Here is a 20,959-nt window from a genome sequence, read left to right as displayed (position 1 = left end):
TCATCATATAGATTCTTGTATGAGAGCTAGCATATGTGCTTCCCATCATGCATAAACCATGCTCAGATGTGGGTGAATGTAGCTATTTCTTTTAGCAGTAGTTTCACAAGTTTTGAAATAGAAAGTGTGATGGTTCCAACTCCTACAACCATTGAAGGACAAATGAAATGGGAATTCTGGAGTATTTTGTGCACAACATTGTAGTTGTATAAAGGGTGAACTGGGTGAAGGCAGGAGTAGCAGCCCACTAAATTGATGTAGTAGCAGAGTTTGAACAATATTACATGCATGCAGGGCCGTAGCCAGAAAAAAAAATTCGGGAGGGGTTGAAATTTTCGGGGGGGGGTTGAAAATTTTGCTGGGGGGGTTGAAACTTGCCTCCTAGCTCACGCTGAAGCAAAGAGCACAGCAGGGGGCAGAGCAGCCTTCAATAGCCTGCAGCTCCGCCCTTGTCAACCACCTCCACCAAGTCTGGCCTCCTTAATGAGAGCATTCAACATCCCCCCCCCCCCCCCCAACTTGGTTGCTTCACTACTGTTCTGTCGCATGCTGGGCCTGTAAATAATTGTCTTTAGAACAGGATGTGCAACCTTTGCCCAGCAGTAAGCCAGGGGGCCTAAAGAGAAGTTCTCAGAGGTTTCCACCACAAACAGTCTTTAGATGGCTTGAGAAGTACAACGAAGTCTTTTATTAATGAACAATCAAACAGAAACTTCTCTTGTCTTCAGTAAATTTAAGCAAATGATTCCAAGCTTTTAGGCAACTGGTGAATTCCTAATCTTGCTCACGAAGGACTGGCAACTGTTTTCAATAACTTCTTCTTTAAAGGAAAATCCCCGTTTTAACTTCTCCCAGGCTGACTGTAATCTAACCCTTACTGATGCGGGCTCCGCTACCGGGTCGAACTGTGTCTCGAACGCCGAGTGGACCTACCAGCAAGGCAGTAGATGTTCTCCAGCTGGAGTTCTTCGGTCTTTAGGGCTGTTTTCCTGGAAATTCTTTGGAGACTCCTAAGACCTTTCTCCCCCGGAAGGTGTTAAGGGTTAAAGCTTTTGTACAGGGGAAGCTTGCACACATTCTATACATAAACTTACCTTGCTGAGACTAACTAAAAATGGATCCTTTCCCTATTGCCCTGAGCAAGGGGCAGGACCAAAACTTAACAATGATGGACAGGTGACTTGCCCTATGACTGCAACCAAAGAAGCCACCTATCTGCAGAGTCCCTGAAACCTAGGACTGCAAGCAAACGTTTAATACAAAGCAAATAAAGTTGGAGCTCCTGGTACAGCTGTACCAGAACAACTACATCGGCTATTGCTGCATGTAATGACAGTGTGAATAAATTGCCAATATTTGCTTGAGATAGTGCTTGCAGTTCTGGAGGGACTCTTGATTTTTTGCATCTCATAGACTTAGCATGGGGATTTGGTTAAACCAGTTAAAATTCATGAGTAAACCAGGTTTTTTTTAAAAAAATCTGAAACATTTCGGGGGGGTTGAACCCCTAACCCCCCCCCCCCCCCCTCGCTACGGGCCTGCATGCATGTGTCTATTCTGGCATTCAAAAGCCTTCAGTTTGTCAAGTTTAGCTCAAAAGGAATGTACTCGTATCCTACTCAAAAAGTATTTATCCATTTTGCTTTTGTTTTTTAATGTTTGAGAATGTAATGGTTTTGGAATATTCCCCATAACTTTAAAGGCTACATAGATCTTTCCTATTAACAAATGTTGCCTTTTTCCTCATATTGATGCATAATAATAGCTACATCTTAGCAACCGCTTTGACTCAGGTTTTGCTATGAAATTATTTTGCGAGCTTTCTGATCTCTCTCGCCCACCTTTGCTGCCTTCTGACCATCTGGCTGGCTTATGTTATGCAGTTGGTCTCTTATGTTACCCTTGTGATGATACTACATAACTGAAAAGTGGATAGATGTCTCCATGTGACATAGCTCAGGAAAATGTTTTGCAGTTATGCTGTTCTTGCTGAAAAAAGTGGGAGTACAAATAGACAGAATCTGTCCAAAGTCTTGTATTCAGGAGAGGGGATGTACCTAAGTAAAGCATTTCTTTTAGGACGTTCCTCTCTGAGGAAAGCTGAAGAAAAAACTGTGTCCTGCACAGTAAGTTTTTCTTTTTTTCGTGTCAGGAGCGAATTGAGAAACTTCAAGTCATTTCTAGTATGAGAGAATTGGCCATCTGCCCAGGGGACGCCCTGATGTTTTATCATCCTGTGGGAGACTTCTCTCAGATCCCCGCATGGGAAGCTGGAGCTGACATACAGGTGCTCACCCCACTCCCCAAATTCGAACCGTTGACCTTTCAGTCAGCAGTCCTGCTGGCAAAAAGGGTTTAACCCATTATGCCACTGGGGAATCCTTCCACAGTACATTTTTTAAAACATCATTTGGAGGAGGAGGAGGAGGAGGAGGAGGAAGGTAACTGTCGTCATTGTCATCATCATCATTATTTATATAGTGCCTTTTGTTAGCTCTTTTTCAAAGGTTCTCAGATCTCTTGGGGTTCACTGGGTGATGATCATTCATTTCTTTATTTACTTACTACATTTATAGTCCATCTTTCTGCAAAAAATACTCAGGTGAGTTAATTTTTCAGTGTATTTCAATGCCCAAATTGCATGTAGAATACCCCCCCCCCCCAAAAAAATTTTACAAATGAAAATTGGAACCAACATTGGAATATGGTAAGATGGCTGAAGTTATTAATGCTAAAGGACTCACAAGCTAGAAAAGTCTGCAACAGTTTGCCTTTTTCCTAAGTCTGATGGGAAGGGTAAGAGCCTGCTGTCTGTACTCATCTCCTCTCTCTGAGTAAATAGAGTGCAAACTGTTTCTGCATTTGGAACTCAGTTTGCAGCCAGTGAGGCCAAAGGAGGAAACTTGGAGATAGAAACTGGAACACTTCAAAATATGGGATGACAGAATATTACTTGGGACTGTCCCCGCCAAGTTGGGACAGGTGAAAGGTATGCACTCTGTATTTATTTTTTCATGTCAGGAGCGACTTGAGAAACTGCAAGTCACTTCTGGTGTAAAGAATTGGCCTTCTGCAAGCACGTTGCCCAGGGGACGCACTGATGTTTTTTGATGTTTTACCATCCTTGTGAGAGGCTTCTCTCATATCCCTGTATGTGGAGCTGGAGCTGACAGAGGGAGGTCATCCATGCTCTTCCCGGATTTGAACCTCCAATCTGTCGATGTTCAGTCCTGCCGGCACAACTGTTTAACCCATTGCACTACTGGAGGCTCTGTATGTAAACTGCACTCTGTATGAAAACTGAAGAGCACAAGGATATCTATGGTTCTTGGATCTGGAACATTGTGTCTAACATACTTATCTATACAAGTTCTATCTGCTTTAAAAAAAAAAAAAGCAGATGTCTCCCCTGCGTCTGATATGGCGCAGACCTGTCAAGTCTGGAGATGTACTGCATAGAGATGTGAGCAGGTTTTTTTTTTTAAAAAAAAATCTCATATAGTCAGATACATTTCATGCTTTCTCTGAGCTGCTGAATATGGCACTGGGACCAAAGGATTGCCAGCAGCAGAAGCCACAACTGATTTCTTGATTACATAACTGGCTGCACTCAATTTTTCACTTCTCTGCTTCATGGCTTTTTTTTTTTTTTTGATGATGTTCTCAGTATTTTGTCTCTGTGTCCTCTATTATTCACTGGCCCACGATTACTTATATAGCATCAATACTTTATGAACACTTAAGCAGTTAAAATCTCTTTTGCTCTGCTTCACAAGGTTCCATTATCCCAGTAAATGAATGTGAGCAGCTCAGAGTTCAAACCACAGGAATATAGCTCATACATTTCCATGGACTACATCAGACAAATAGATTTTTGCTCACACAACATAATTTTCCTCTTCTTCTTCTTTGACTCCAACAACACTTTTCCACAATATGTTACAGAAGGTTCCTAATTTTTCTGGATAGCTTCGAGGGGAACATGGAAAGAGGGTGAATGCACAGTGAACTTTCTAATTAGATTTATTGTTAGGCCAGTCTTCAGTTTAGCAATTCAATCATTTAAGGAGACAGCAAAAAATCATGTCTGTATCTAGAACAAGTGAAGATGTCCGTACATTATACTCAACACTGGTGCAGTTGTTACTGGTGTGTACACAGATGGTTGATCTGTATACTAGTAGAATTTTTCACATGTAAGATTCAAAATATGTGCATTGTATATAGATCATAGTGTTTAAACAGTATATCTTATCTAAAATAAATGAAACATTGTCATCCATACATATTTGCAATTTTCCAGGCTTGATTATTCACAATTTGATCAAAATTTTCTCTCTAGGAATCTCTAAGTCCTCCAGTGTGACTCTGTGCTCAACTTTCTCCATGCTGGAGGACCTAAACATTTCTATAGTGTATACCTCTCTAGGAACCTCGAGGTTAATGTTTCTCAACCTTCCTAGTGCCATGGCCCCTTAATACAGTTCCTCGTGTTATGGTGACCCCCAACCATAAAATTATTTTCGTTGCTACTTCATAGTTGTAATGTTACTACTGTTATGAATCGTAAATATCTGATATACCCAAATTTGAATACTCGTGAGGTTGGGGGGGGGGGGTACTGATTTTGTCATTTGGGAGTTGTAGTTGCTGGGATTTATAGTTCACCTACAATTAAAGTGCATTCTGAACTCCACCAATGATGGAATTGAACCAAACTTGGCACACAGAACTCCCATGACCAACAGAAAATACTGGAAAGATTTGGTGGGCATTGACCTTGAGTTTTAGATTTGTAGTTCACCTACATCCAGAGAGCACTGTGGACCCAAACAATGATGGACCTGGACCAAACTTGGCATATATACTCAACATGCCCAAATGTGAACACTGGTGGAGTTTGGGGAAAATAGACCCTGACATTTGAGAGTTGTAGTTGCTGGGATTTATAGTTCGTCTACAATCAAAGATAGAATTAGACCAAACTTCCCACACAGAACCCCCATGCCTTGAAGGGACTCACTGGTGTGACCCTCCCTCCCACCTCACATGCTCTCTCTCTCTCACCTGCACACGCGCTTCATGCTTCCATGCGCTGAGCATGCCTGCTCTCCCCTCCCCACTTGGAGCCTCAGAAACAGCCTTTCCCTTAGCTGAGAGGCCAACCAATCACTCTGGAGGAGGGCTTTTGGTGGGAGGATTTGCTGTCTGTTTCCACAAAGGCAGAGAGATATTCAGCCTTCTCTGCCAAAGGGGTTCCGAAGACCATCAGAAAAAATATGTTTTCTGATGGTCTTTGGAGACCCCTCTGAAACCCCCTTGTGCCCCCCCCCCCAGGGGTCCCAATCCCCAGGTTGAGAAATGCTGTTCTAGATCATCCAGTGTGATTCTATAGTCAGCTTCTAGTGAAAGTAATGCTGGAAGCCTTAGATATCTTTCAGGTTTTAAAAAATCATAATTTCTTAATGTATGGTTTTCCGCATTCATGGGGCTCCTGCACCTCTAACCTCTGCAAATGTCAGGGTCCAACTCTACATTGCTTTGTGATCTCAGCACATTAATCCTGCATATAGACTGCTAATTAGCACAAGTAATAAAATATACCTGTATTTATACAGGAATTTTGGTTTACAGGAGTGCTGTTCAAGTATTTAAGCTCCTTGATTAACAAACAGTAGAAATAAGGGATTTAGAGGTCTTGTATAAATAGGTTTTTGTGTTTTTTAAAAAAAGCAATTATTCATATAAAATATTTAGCAAATTTAGTGGAACTTGCATAAGTTTGTGCTATCTGAAAAAGTTACTAGTTCTATGTAAACATTACACATATAAGCAGTTCAGTTAGGTAGAGTGTTTCATTAATTTTTTTTTAAAAAAAAGAACTATTACAATATTATGAAATCATGAAAGGGAATAAAAATGCTAATGAAATCAAACATGCAGTATTTGCTGAGAAGAATTTGTTTAATAAGGGATGAAGAGAGAAGAAAGCAATATGAACAATTCAAATAACTACACAAGTTAAGTCTCAACACAAACAAGAAAAAGGGACAGGGCGGAGTCTATTAAAACAAAAATCCAGTTGAGGCCTCAGAACTTTCTGCTACTACACAAACTTGAATAAAGGTATTGTGTGTGGAAGTTTGTCTATTTTTAACAACCAAATTCTGCAGACAAGATAATTATAAGTCATTTTTATTCATAGATGCAAGTTAGTGAACACTTTAATCCAATAAACACATTTTCTTTAAGCTGAAAACTTCACAACATTCAGAAAAGTGTAAATCCTGTTTCAAGTTTGTGTATTGGCTTGGGAAGTGTAATTTAAGTAGATTTTACTTTAAAATAGAAACCAAAAAGAGACTGGCACAACCAGTTGACTATCAAATTGTACCACTGTCTTTTTTAGTTCTTTTCAGTGTCTTTCAACCCTATTATTCATTTCCAGAGGCTTGTATATCACACTATGCTTCTATCAGTCTATAATGCTTGCAAAATTTCATCCACAACTGCACACTTTTTCAGATTCTTGCCCATGTTTTGATGTTAAAAGGGTACAATTATTCATCACAGTTGTTCAGGAAGTGTTCCCAAGTCTGTAGCATGCATACATTGTCATTCAGACATGTTAAGGTATTGTATTGAAGTAGAAAGGTAGCTGATGTGGAAGGCACATCTCATTACCACTGTTTCCGAATCAGGCCTTCTGTTAAGCAGAGTGAGGAAACTGCCTTTGATAACAGATGCTGTTCATGATCTTTCTGGCTCTTCCCACTTGTTTGGGAAATAGAATTGTGCATCCTACACAGCCTGTCCTAGACCCCCATTCTAGCTTGGTGCAGGATGTTATTACATCCCCAGTGTCAGCTTCCAACCCAGGCAGACTTCATACAGGGAAACATCCATTGTCTATAGTTGCTGAAAACATATGGGCCCACACATCAAAACAGATCACACAAAACAGCTTAAGCAACATACAGTGAACCAGGATGCTATAAATTGTCATGAAAGGAAACAAGCCTTTTCTCTGACGAAAAGCATTATGAGATTGCCTGTGATACCCATTGGGTAAAGCAGTGTTCATGATCTATTATGGGTTCCATAAAAATACTAGAACTTTGCTTTGTGATTGAAAGCATTTTCTTCAATGGAAGAAATAAAATCAGTGGTATTTTTTTAAACAACAGAAGTTTATCTCTGTATGTTTTATTAACCCTATAGGTCAGTGGTTCCCAATCTATCTAACACCCCCAATTCTAACAAGAATGCCAGAGGTTTTCTTTCCTGTATCCTGTACAGCAGTGGTTCCCAACCTTTTTATGACCATGGACCTCTTGAACAGGGATCACTTTGACCAGGGACCACTCTCCAACATTAGTACCAAAAGGGTTGTGAATCAGTTTTTGACCAACTTTAGATTTGGTTTGGTTATTTGAAGTGCTGATTCAGAAAACTGCATTGGATAGACCACATCAGCTCTAGTTTCTGATACAGAACATATGCCATCTGTTTGCCCACAGAAAACTATATTTAATAAGCCTCGGCACCAGTCACTCTCATTGCAATGGTGTAGCAATGGTGAGGCCCCGGACCATATTTTAGTTCTTCCGGACCACAGGTTGGGAACCACTGCTGTAGTTAAAATGTGGGGAAATGCTTCCCGCACCAAGCACCAATTTTCACAGGTTTTTTCTGTGGCTCCTAAATGTATCTGCAACTCCTGATGCTAGGGAACTTGTGGTAGATGCCCGGGGGCTGTTGCCACTGCTTCTAAGATCATCCCCAATGTATCTAAAGATGACAATACCCATTGCAGAGCATATTTCCTATTGCTTCAAAAGTTTGCCTTCTTCTGGTTGTTGTATTTCCACTGTTTATCTGAGTTGGCTTTAACCAGTTTTGCTGCCCAGCTCTTATCACAGTGAGACACATTGTGCCTCAAGAAAAGTGAAGTTATTTACAATGACCTTGGCTATGTTGAAGAGGTGGCACAGTGATCTTGATTCAAAGAACATACGGGGAATGAAGCAGGAAGCTGTGTGGGTGAGACACCATGTAAATGTTTAAAGCCACAGTGAAATCTATAAAAAGAGGCCAGGGTGGTGGCAAGCACCATACAGGGTGCAAACTGCCCACTCTGTATGAAAGACTGTGACTCAGAGCAATTGTTGCCATCTGTCAAAGAAAAGCATAACTGAATATTTACACAACAACAACGCCTGGATAATCTATTATAGGGTTATTGTTCCCAGAATCCTTTCACCAGCATAGTGACCAGCTGTACTAGCTGAGATGGTCAGGGAGCAATAGATCACTCTCCTCCCATTTATTTTTTCCAGTTGTACACAACCAACCCTTTCAAGAACCATTGCTCACCCTTTCGATATTAGTATCAATATCAGGTAAAATTTTGAGAAACATCTTTTATTTAAATTTGGTTCAAAAGTACTATAGGTAAAACACAACTGGCGGACTCCATGTCATATTGACCAATTTTGGCAACTCCTGCAATATCTGCCTGCAAATGTTCATTGGACCTCCCTTCCTCCTTCCCTCCAAGTTACTTAATTTTCTTGATGCAAAAACAAAAAAAAATCCCTTTTCAACTTAAAGCAAAGTATGTGAAGAGTGCACACCTAATTTGTAAGTCAAATTTTGTTCACAGAAGTCTCAGCAGCAATGGGAATTGACTGAGCATGGTCCTTGGAGAGTTTAGGGGGATACTCAAGCACCCCTCAAATGTCAAGCATAGCCCACCCCCTACTCTAGAGAAAGACTTTACCTTCTACATTAGAAGAGTCTATCTTGATTGTGGGATCCCTACGAGGATCTATTCTTAATTTTTTTAAACTGTATCAGATTGATGAATGCATTTTAGTCCTGCAAATGGAATCTAGAAGGGATCTGAGGAACAAATCATGAGTGCTCGCCACAGAACAGCCCAGGTAGTTTCTCTGCCCTGTCCCCTCACTTAGAAGGCAGCCTTTGCACATCTCTGCAGAGCAATAGCGCAATCAATGGCCATAAATAAATTACCACTCTAAAAGTAGCCCTTTGGAAGGGCAAGTAGTTCAAGCAGTGCTGACAGGCTTCCTGCCTGAACAAGATGACCTGCCAAACCACAAAGCCGACCTCATTTTTTGTCTCGAGCATCTGGAAAGGCCCTTGTGTTTCATTCTGAGAGTTTATTTGTGCTCCACAAGTCCTTTGAGGACATTAACTAGTCTGCTGTATTTTGGTAATTTAGAACTTGTAATTTGAAGGCTCCCATTCACCTGTCCAGAATAACTCAATATTATTTCATAGCTGGGCAACCCATAAATATTAAGCCCCTAACTCTAGGTAATATAGCCATTAGATTGGAATTGTAGCAGCTCTAATCCAAAACATCTGAAGTGCACCAGGTTGCATATCTCCATTCTAAATCATGGATTTCTATGGGTTATACTAGACTGTTTAATACAGATTTAAGTAGGCCATATACTTAAATGTGTATGTAGTGTTTTCTTTCACTGTATACAACATAATTCCTGTACACCCAGGAAAAGTCATATGTCCATGCTACTAGAGTACAGTTCCTTAATCTTCATTATACCAAAATGTTTGAAATTGACAAAACTCTAGTTTGAATTTCAATTAAATAGTTTAGGTCAACAGGAGCTTAGTTTACGTTACACTCAAATCCTTTAAGTAAATAGAGTGTAAGGAGTGCTGTGAAAATTGTTTGATTGGTAGGAACAAGGAATGCAGATGGCATTCTCCCTATTACCATTTCTAAATAATAAATATTGATGCCAACAGGGTTGTTGATGAACACAGCCCATCTGATTTATAATTTCATTAAAAGTTGGTGCCAATTTGAGCACAAACAACAAGAATTTTTATTCTGAGGAATTTTGTTTGCTGTGATACAAATTGATTAGGTGTGTGTAATGGCCATGCCAACTGGGTGCAGAGCACAAAGTTTAGAGACACAGGACTTCCTGGGAAAAGGATGAATTTTAAAATTTGATTTTTTTTAACCTGAGATAACATCTAAACGATTGATGCTTCATGCTAGTCACATGTACACACACAAACATATGAATATAATAAGGTTAATTGTGCAGCGAGATGGCTGCAAAATTATGTTTAGAAAGCTAGAAGATGCACAAGAATATTCATTTCCAGGACAATGTTACAAAATTGTCTCAGTGAATTTCAAATTATCAGGAGGTCTATGTGGTTGAGTGCTATTATACTAACTTAGTAACTTGAAATAGTCAACTAGATAAGTAATTTATGTGATTCTAAGTTTGATAACATCTTCCACCATGAAGAAGATGCTAGAAAACACAATATTGCATTGTGATGACTTCAAAATGTTGAAGGCAAACACACTTGTCTCTGCAATTACCTTGAGGCGAATGTTGTTGCTGATCTCGTTGAAGTGGCCAGTGTGCCATCTGGTTTAATACTGTGGCATCTGTTCAAGCTTTTGAGGCCCAAGGCCATGTGGACATGGTGCTTGTAGCAACTCAACCAACGATGTATAGCAATTTAGATGACCTTCTTAATCCCTTGACTGCTTCAAACAAACCAGTGCAGTGGTCATGGTGACTGTATAGGTCTGATAAATAATATTTTCTATGAGATGTAATACACATTGTTATTGTTATTGTTTTAAAAATAGCAGTTTGTCAGCTCTAACACCGATTTTGTATTCAGTGAGATACAATTATCATCCAGTAGAAAATGCCTTCTTTCATGCTTTAAAACATGGTGCTGGCATAGCTCTTGGCAACCTTGAAGGAAACAAATCCTCTAGACCAGGATCAATTCACATCTTGCAGTTCACACCTTGTATTTATAATATATACAAGTTCTAAGAATCTAATTCTTCAAATGACAATCTCCAACCTTAGCAAGTGGAATCCAAAACTTAGGCATGATTTTCATATTTACAAAGATAGGGAATAGGGATAGGGAATTACATTGCATGTGTAACTTGATGATGAATACAACTTTACTTCATTTGCAATATAACTATAGGAGAGGTAGTCTCCATGTTACCAGGATTGGTGGTAAAGCTTCAGTTAAGAAACACCTTTTCCCCATGGTAACTCTTCCAAAAGTGAATTTCCCTTCCTAGGGGTAGATTTTTCTAACTTCGTTTCACCCCCATCCTTAACTATGAGTTGTTTGTAAGGTGGATGTTTGTAACTCGGGGACTTCCTGTATAAACTTTCACTACTTTAGTTACTTTTAGAACCATTGGGCTGTGGCCTTACTAAGTGGTGAACGGGGAATATTTCACTGAAGTGTTAGTTTATGTGCATACAGAGAAGAAACCCATCTGTTCAAAAAACACCATCCTAATTGGATAACATTTTGCCACAGTAGCATCATATAAAGCATGTCTTTAAAGTTTACACTCTTAAACATTATAACAATCCTTTTAGCAATAAATGTTATTTGTTTCAAACACCATTCTTTTAAAGGTTTTGGGGGCCCTTCCACACAGCTATATAACCCAGTATATCAAGGCAGAAATTCCCACAGCATCTGCTTTGAATTGGGTTATCTGAGCCCACACTGCCATATATTCCAGTTCAAAGGACATCCAACCCCAAGGAGGACATCCAACCCCAAATTGGGAAAGAAGTCGTCCAGGAATACCTGGCCGCTCTTAATGAGTTCAAGTCCCCAGGGCCAGATCAACTACACCCAAGAGTACTGAAGGAACTAGCGGAAGTCATTTCGGAACCATTGGCAACCATCTTTGAGAGTTCTTGGAGAACGGGAGAAGTTCCAGCAGATTGGAGGAGGGCCAATGTGGTCCCAATCTTCAAGAAGGGAAAAAAGGATGACCCAAACAACTACCTTTCGGTCAGCCTCACGTCGATACCGGGCAAGATTCTGGAAAAGATTGTTAAGGAAGCGGTCTGCAAACACTTAGAAACAAATGCAGTCATCGCTAATAGTCAACATGGATTTATCAAAAACAAGTCATGCCAGACTAATCTGATCTCTTTCTTCGATAGAGCTACAAGCTGGGTAGATGCGGGGAATGCCGTGGATGTAGCGTACCTGGATTTCAGTAAGGCCTTCGACAAGGTCCCCCATGACCTTCTGGCAAGGAAACTAGTCCAATGTGGGATAGGCAAAACTACGGTGAGGTGGATCTGTAATTGGTTAAGTGGACGAACACAGAGAGTGCTCACTAATGCTTCCTCTTCATCTTGGAAAGAAGTGACAAGTGGAGTGCCGCAGGGTTATGTCCTGGGCCCGGTCCTGTTCAACATCTTTATTAATGACTTAGATGAAGGGTTAGAAGGCATGATCATCAAGTTTGCAGATGACACCAAATTGGGAGGGATAGCCAATAGTCCAGAGGACAGGAGCAGAATTCAAAACGATCTTGACAGATTAGAGAGATGGGCCAAAACTAACAAAATGAAGTTCAACAGTGACAAATGTAAGATACTCCACTTTGGCAGAAAAAATGAAATGCAAAGATACAGAATGGGGGACGCCTGGCTCGAGAGCAGTACGTGTGAAAAAGATCTTGGAGTCCTCGTGGACAACAAGTTAAACATGAGCCAACAATGTGATGTGGCGGCAAAAAAAGCCAATGGGATTTTGGCCTGCATCAATAGGAGCATAGTGTCTAGATCTAAGGAAGTAATGCTACCCCTCTATTCTGCTTTGGTTAGACCACATCTGGAATACTGTGTCCAATTCTGGGCACCACAATTCAAGAGAGATATTGACAAGCTGGAATGTGTCCAGAGGAGGGCGACTAAAATGATCAAGGGTCTGGAGAACAAGCCCTATGAGGAGCGGCTTAGGGAACTGGGCATGTTTAGCCTGAAGAAGAGAAGGCTGAGAGGAGATATGATAGCCATATATAAATATGTGAGAGGAAGCCACAGGGAGGAGGGAGCAAGCTTGTTTTCTGCTTCCTTGGAGACTAGGACGCGGAACAATGGCTTCAAACTACAAGAGAGGAGATTCCATCTGAACATTAGGAAGAACTTCCTGACTGTGAGAGCCGTTCAGCAGTGGAACTCTCTGCCCCGGAGTGTGGTGGAGGCTCCTTCTTTGGAAGCTTTTAAGCAGAGGCTGGATGGCCATTTGTCAGGGGTGATTTGAATGCAATATTCCTGCTTCTTGGCAGGGGGTTGGACTGGATGGCCCATGAGGTCTCTTCCAACTCTTTGATTCTATGATTCTATAAAAGCAGAAAATGTGGGATTTTAATCAGCTGTGTAGAAGGGGCCTGGGTGATTTTAAATAGCTCTTTTTAGTATTTTGGGTTGCATTTCTTTTATTTATCTTTTAAAATTATCTTAATTTTCAGTTCACTTTTGTGTGCTGCTTTGGGAGCGCTTTGACCTAAGAGGTGGCATATACCATAAGTGGATGAATGATAAATAATACAGAGGAAAACTCACATCAAGCTTTCATTGCATATACAATCATTTACTTGAAGCTAATCCACACACACATTGCTCACCGCTGAAAGGTTACTAGCTATACATCTTATATAGAACTCCTTCCATCATGAAGATCTTCACTTTCACTTTCCATATTATTATTATTTAATGTTATTTTATGTGGTTTTCTCCAATGAGAATCTTTTTGCTCTCTGGATAATGATATTGGTGCTTACAATTAAGGATGGAATCTTGTGCATGCAGGCCTTATGCTGATCCTCTGAATGTTTATCCTCTGAGTGAATTCTCTGAATGTTTATTTGTATGACATACTTGAAGATAGATGGAATCTAGAACCATTTATTTTTGTTCATATATGTTCTAGGTGGTGAGCTATTGGTTCCATATGCAATCATGGAAATGAATCAAAACATGAACTTCTAAGTGAAGCAAGACTGGAGGCAGGACTGGAAATGTGGGGGCAGCTGTCAGTGAAAGCTAAGAGCCGCCGCAAACTAGCCTCCTGCGGGAGCAAATTGTGCCAGCACGTCCATGACGTCATGAGACTGCACCTCTCTCTCCGCCCCTTTCTCCGTGCCAGCGTGGTTTTTCCTTTACTAGGGCAGCATTGCCAGCGTACTCTCGTTGTTGACAGAATTCAACAACGAGAGTACGCTGGCAATGCTGCCCTAGCAAAGGAAAAACCACTCTGGCACGGAGAAAGAGGCGGAGAAAGGGGCGGAGAGAGAGACGGGGTCTCATGACGTCATGGACGTGCTAGCACAGTTTGCTCCCGCAGGAGGCTAGTTTGCGACGGGTCTAAGAATCTTTTTTTTGGGGGGGGGGGGGGAAATTGTCTAAAGTGAGCCTGCATGGAAAGAGAAGATATGCCTTTCTCAAAGTGACACTGAAAGAGGCAACAATGAATGTGAATGTTTGCAAGCATCCAGAAGCACTAGGTTGGCCTCTGTAGGAAACAAAATGTTTAGTAAGGTGGCCCTTGGAAGCTAGGCAAGGTCACCCTTTGTTACTACTTGTATGAGAGATCATCAACAAATACTAATTGTCGTAGCTATGTTTCAGAGGAAGGAAAAAGCACCTCTGAGTATTACTTGCTTTAGAAAACCCTATGAAATTAACAGCGTCACCATAAGTCAACAGGCAGTTTGAAGGCACTTATGCACATAGAAGGCCATTTTTATTTTGGGACTCAGTACGGAATATGAATGACATTAGTCCTTTCCATGCCATGTCCAAATATAAGAACACAAGAAGAGCCATGTTGATAATATCAGTCTTATTTAGTCTTGCATTCTGTTCACACTGGCCAAGGAAGCCCTTGAGGGGGGTTATGAGTGCAACAACATATCCATATCAAGCAGCATGTCAATGGCCCTAACCATCATGAATTATGCACCCCCCTTTTAAAACTGACTACTATGGCAATTGTTAGCAATTTTGGGGCACTGAGATCTATGGTTGAAGTATGTGTTGTATAATAAAGAGCTTCCTATTATTAATTACTAGCTGTCCCCTGCCACACGTTGCTGTGACCCAGTCTGTGTATATGTGTTTTGTGTGTGTATATATATACGTATATGTATGTGTATATATGCATATTTGTGTATATATGTGGATTTGTGCATTCGTTCTGATGCATTTTTTGTTTTTTGGCTTTTTAAGCCTCATCTGCTGTGCTTTTCAGTGTTTTTATGAGTGATGGTCACTCGTTGGCCTGATCGATGTATTGGGTCCAAATTTGGTGTCATTTTGTCCAGTGGTTTCTGAGTTATGTTAATTCCACAAACGAACATTACATTTTTCTTTATATAGATGAACATCTGACTATTCAGCTTTATTACTAATTTCTCAATTCCTTCAGTAATGAGGGCGGAAGCAACTCCCCAACGTGGTTACTAGCAAACCAAAAGGAAAACTTTTGTCCATTGATTCCATTTCCATCCTACTCTGTGTTCAAACAGCTCTGATTGTCCACCGTTGTTTTCTCTGCACTTATTTTACCCTTACAGTGATTCTAGAGATAAATGATAAGAGCAAGGAATAGGCTGAGCTTTGATACTGAGTGGGAATTTGATGGCAGCTCTTCCCAGCCTATTCTAAAATGATGGCTACTCTCTGTCATTTTATATACCAATCCTCTGATATTTTAGACAGGTGGCAAGACTCCAGCTATCTCCTGTCTGCTGTATAGGTATTTGTTCCAGAAATAGGCTAAGAAAGTGATTTAGCATTGTCTCTGAAAGAGAAAAGTATTCGCTAAGCTGGAGATCCATAGATGCATGGGTTGTTGTGAGTTTTCCGAGCTGTATGGCCATGTTCCAGAAGCATTTTCTCCTGACATTTCACCCACATCTATGGCAGGCAACCTCAGAGGTTGTGAGGTCTATTGGAATCTAAGCAAGTGGGGTTTATATAGCTGTGTAATGTCCAAGGTGGGAGAAAGAACTTGTCTGTTTGAGGCAAGTATGAATGTTGCAAATGTTGCAAACATAAGATTCTATTATCCGTACCTTGCATTGGTTCAAGATTTTTCTGGCACGGTCATTAATCAGAATGAAGGTAGGTGTGAATGTTGCAATTGGCCACCTTGATTAGCATTTAATGACCTAGCAGTTTCAAGGTCTGGTTTCTTACTGCCTGGAGAATCCTTTATTGGGAAGCAATTAGCTGTCCCTGATTGTTTCTTGTCTGGAATTCCACAAGCATGTGGACAATTTCAACAGAAATGAAGGAACAATGAAAATGAACAAAATCTGGCTACAAGTATTAAAATAAAACTCTAAAATCATAACAGTAAATAAAGAACAAAACCCAAAATTGTTTAGTTAATGTTTTAATTGTGATTTTATTGCTATTGTTTTTGTGGCATTTAATGAGTGTGGATTGTAAGCCACTCCGAGTCCCTCTTTGGGGTGAAAAGGGCAAGATATAAATGTCCAAAATATAAACAAATAAGAAGAAACAATCAGGGCCAGCTACTCTCCTCCCAACAAAGGATTCCCCCAGGCAGTAAGAAGCGAGACCTTGTAAAGTGCAGCTAGGCCATTCAATGCTAATCAAGGTGGCCAATTGCAACATTCAAACTTACCTCAAACAGACAAGAGTTCTTTCTCTTACTCTGAAATTTTCCACAGATATATAAACCCCCCCTTTCCTAGTTTCCAACAGATCTCACAATCTCTGAGGATGCCTGCCACAGATGTAGGCAAAACGCCAGGAGAGAATGCTTCTGGAACATGGCCATACAGCCCAGAAAACTCACAACAACAAATATACTTTGACTTTCATCTTTATAGCTTGGGGCATTTTCACACAGCCCTTTATCCCAGAATATCAAGGCAGAAAATCCCACATTATTTGCTTTGAACTGGAATATATGGCCAAGTGGACTCAGATAAGACAGGGCCCTTGCACACAGTTCTATACCCTACAATATAAAGGCAGAAAATCCCACATTATCTGAGTGTGGACTCAGATAACCCAAGTCAAAGCAGATATTGTGGGATTTTCTGCCTTTATATCCTGGAATATAGGGTTTAGGGCCCTTCCACACAGCCCTATATCCCAGAATATCAAGTCAGAATATCCCACAATATCTGCTTTGAACTTGGTTATCTCAGTTCACACTCAGGCCCCACACAGCTGAATAAAACCCCACATTATCTGCTTTGAACTGAGATATATGGCAGTGTGGACTTAGATATTCCAGTTCAAATAAGATATTATGGGTTATTCTACCTTGATATTCTGGGATATAGGACTGTGTGGAAGGGCCCTCCGATACTGTGGGATTTCCTGCCTTGATATTCTGGGATATAGGGCTGTGTAGAATGGCCCTACATTGTCCTCCCTGGGAAACTGCCTCTTTAGGTCTTCATGGTGCCAAAGAGGGAGGTCCTCAGTGTCCCTGCGGATGAGGTCCTGCCCTGCCCAGTGATAGTATGATAGCTGGGTCCAGAAGCTCCAAGCGTTACGGAAATGCCGCAAAGGCGGCTGTGAATAAGGGAAGAGAGAGGGTGGAGTGAGAGTGGGGAGAGTGAAGGAAGGATAGAAAGAAGGGGATGCTTAGGGTGAGGGTTAGGGCAAGGTTTAGGGTTTGGGTAAGGGTTAGGGGTTACGGTTAGGGTACAGTTTAGGGTAAGGGTAAGATTTAGGGTTTAGGTTAGGGTAAGGGGTTAGGCTTAGGCTTATGGTAGGGTTCAGGGTTAGAGTAAGGGTTAGAGTTTCACCATTAAAGAACTCTTACATTCCTTCTATATTATCTGTCTTCGGCCTGGCTAAGTCTCTCTTGTGCAAACGGTGCTCATGAAGGAGTGATGCAGCATCTCCGTAATACTCGGAGGGTGGTAGTATGATAGCTGGGTCCGGAAGCTCCGAGCGTTACGCACATTCTGCAATGGCGGTTGTGAATAAGGAAAGGGACCACGTGAGGGCGGAAGGATAGAACGGAGGGAATGGTTAGGATAAGGTTTAGGGTTAGGGTTTGCGTTAGGGTAAAAGTTAGGGTTAGGCTTATGGTTAAGGTGAGGTTTAGGGTAAGCTTTAGGGTTAGGGTTTGCGTTAGGGTTAGGTTTACGGGTTAGGGTAAGGTTTAGGGTTTGGGTAAGGATTAGGGTTTTATCATTAAAGAAGTCTTACATTCCTTCTATAATATCTGTGTTCTGTTCTGCGTTGCGCAAACAACGCTCCCAAAGGAGTGAAGTGGAAACAGTGTAATGCTCCTTGCTTCCAGATCCAGCTATCATACTTTTACCCCCTGCCCTGCCCACCCATGTGGAAAGCACACATGGGGCCTTTTGGAGGGGGTAAAAATATGAAAGCTGGGTCTGGAAGCTCTGGGTGTTACGCTGTTTCCGCTTTGCTCCTTTGGGAGCATTGTTTGCGCAACGCAGAAAGAATGTAAGAGTTCTTTATTGGGTTACCCTAAACCAGGGGTCCACAAACCATAGCTTGAGGACTCCTGCTCTAACCTTTACCCTAACCCTTAACCCTAATCCTAACCCAAACTCTAATCCTAACCCAAACCGCAAACTTTACCCTAATCCTAATCCTACCCTAAACCTTACCCTAACGCTCCCCTCCTTTCTATCCTTCCACCTAATGCAACTAGGAAGGGTGATAGTATGATAGCTGGGTCTGGAAGCTCCGAGAGTTACGCACATTCCTCAATGGCAGTTGTGAATAAGGGAAGGGCAGAGCGGCACACTGAGGGCAGGAATATACTTCAATTTGGTGGAAGGATAGAAAGGAAGGGAGGGTTAGGATAAAGCTTAGGGTAAGGTTTAGGCAGGGGCGGCTCAACCCATTATGCAAAGTAAGCATTTGCAGTATAGTAGATTTTGCCCAGGGCATTTTTTGGGGAAAATAGACCTTGACAATATGTGAGTTGTAGTTACTGGGATGTATAGTTCACCTAAAATCAAAGAGCATTCTGAACTCCACCAATGATGGAATTGAACCACATATGGCACACAGAACTCCCATGACGAACAGAAAATATTTATCAGTGATTGGTTTGGGGGGAGGGGGCGCCAAAATACTGTTTGCTTACCACTGAAAATTACCTAGGGCTGCCTTTAGTTTAGGGTTTGGGATAGGGTCAGGATTAGAATTAGGTTTAGGGTTAAGGGTTAGGGCAAGGCAGGGGTCCTCAAACTTCTTAAACAGAGGGCCAGATCACAGTCCCCCAAAAAGCTGGAGGGCCGGATTATAATTTGAAAAAGGCATGAATGAATTCCTATGCACACTGCACATATCTTATTTGTAGTGCAAAAAAAAAAAAACACTTTAAAACAATACAATAATTAAAATGAAGAACACTTTTAACAAATAAGAAGGTATTAGTATTTCAGTGGGAAGTGTGGGCCTGCTTTTGGCTGATGAGATAGGATTGTTGTTGTTGTGTGCTTTCAAGTCATTTCAGACTTAGGTTGACCCTGAGCGAGGGCCGGGTAAATGACCTTGGAGGGTCGTATCCGGCCCTCGGGCCTTAGTTTGAGGACCCCTGGGGTAAGGTTTAGGGTTCGGGTTTTACCATTAAAGAACTCTTACATTCCTTCTATAGGAGTGAAGCGGAAACAGCGGAACGCTCCTAGCTTCCGGACCCAGCTATCATACTATTACCTGCTGCCCTGCCCTGCCCTGCCCTGCCCACCCGCGTGGAAAGCACACACAGGGCCTTTTGGGGGTAGGGAGGAGGGGGTCCCACGCGTGGCCGAGCGCCTCCCCCTTTCCCCCCTCCCGGCCTCTTTTCCCCGCGTCGGCGAGAGCGCAGCCATTCCACGGGCGCCTTGTGAGCATGTGCGGAAGACTAGCTGGAACTGGTTTGGCCGCCCCGGCTGATGAGGCGGAGAGAGAGGGGGGAGGCGGGGGCGGAGGAAACCGGGCTCGGTCCTGCCTGCCTTTGCTGCCTGCCTGCTTTTGCTGCCGGTGCCGGGCTGGGAGTGAGGCGCGCGCCCTTCCCTGGCTTTCCATTGGCAGCGCGCCCACGGTGTTCTCCTTCCTGGAGCGGCGAGAGGTGGGTGGGGCGAACCCGGGGCTGGCTTCCTCCTCTCCTCTCCGCCCTCCCCTTGGAAGTACATAACGGGAGCGGATGGGGCTGGCGGAGCGCGCCGGGAGGGTGAGTTGAGTGAGCGAGCGAGTGGCGTGCCAGCAAACCAGCCCTTCTGCTGCTGCCGGAGAAGCTCTTTCTCCTGGCTCTCTTTTTCTCCGGGTTACACTTTCTGTCTCTTCCTCAGCAGCTATTAGATCGCCCGTCGGCCGCCTCTCTCCCTCACGGTCTGGATCGTCGCAGGCCCGGCTCGGCCTCCACCATCCTTCCTCCTCCTCCTCCTCCTCCTCCTCCTCCTTCTCCATCATCATCATCTTCATCTTCTCTCCTTCCCTTCAGCCGGGTTGTTTTTCCTCCTCCTCCGCCAGCAGGGCGTGGAACCCGGTGCCGCCTTTCTCTCCCTCCTTTTCTCCCTATTTCGTTTTCTCTCTCTTTCTGAGTCCCCCTCCTTTCAGTGTCTCCAATGGCTTTGTGTCTGGAGCTATTTAAACAATGTGAGTGGACAGATTTGGGTGTCATGTGTACCGGTGGGAGGGAAGGGGGGGTCCTTTGCCTTGGCTTTTTTTGTGGCATGCCGAATCCAGGCTGGCTGGGCGAGACTCTGCTTCTTATATAGTGGCCTTATTAAGATACATTTTCTCCTTCCTTCCTCCTGGTTGTGTCCCCCACCCCTTTTTTTGAATGGGATGCATTATTTGTAGTGGGCAGATGTGGCCCCAAAGGCTGGCTTTGCTTGAAATGGATTGCTTTGGGGGTGCAAAATGGGCTCGAGGATGTGTCTGGCTGCAGTGGGTGGCCTGGCCTGCAAGGCGTAGTTTTCCAAGGACTTTTCTCCTTCCTTCCCACCAGATTGCACTGGGGGCTACCTTGTCAGCTTTAGGGGCTTTTGCAGGGGGGAAAGCCCCCTCTTTGGTGCATGGCTCTCTGCTTCATGAGCTCTCCTGCCCCTTGGCTGGGGATATATTTAGGC

General features: G+C 42.5%; 1 protein-coding gene across 3 annotated transcripts in view; it reads left to right on the top strand.

The window, feature by feature from the left end:
- DLGAP4 (DLG associated protein 4) overlaps positions 1 to 20,959 on the top strand; it is a 431,492-nt gene that overhangs the window by 344,345 nt on the left and 66,188 nt on the right. Inside the window, exon 1 of one of the 3 annotated variants that reach the window (XM_067468149.1) lies at positions 20,065 to 20,483. The exons of the other annotated variants lie outside the window; for them this stretch is intronic. Within the exon in view, the coding sequence (XP_067324250.1) occupies positions 20,453 to 20,483 (31 nt within the window). The 5' untranslated portion in view covers positions 20,065 to 20,452. Of the gene's footprint in view, positions 1 to 20,064; positions 20,484 to 20,959 lie in introns of those variants that run through there. 3 annotated transcript variants of the gene reach the window in all.

This window comes from Anolis sagrei, chromosome 4 (assembly GCF_037176765.1).
Source record: "Anolis sagrei isolate rAnoSag1 chromosome 4, rAnoSag1.mat, whole genome shotgun sequence".
In the NCBI taxonomy this organism is placed as follows: Eukaryota; Metazoa; Chordata; class Lepidosauria; order Squamata; family Dactyloidae; genus Anolis; species Anolis sagrei.
This window is presented reverse-complemented; position numbering and strand designations above follow the sequence as displayed.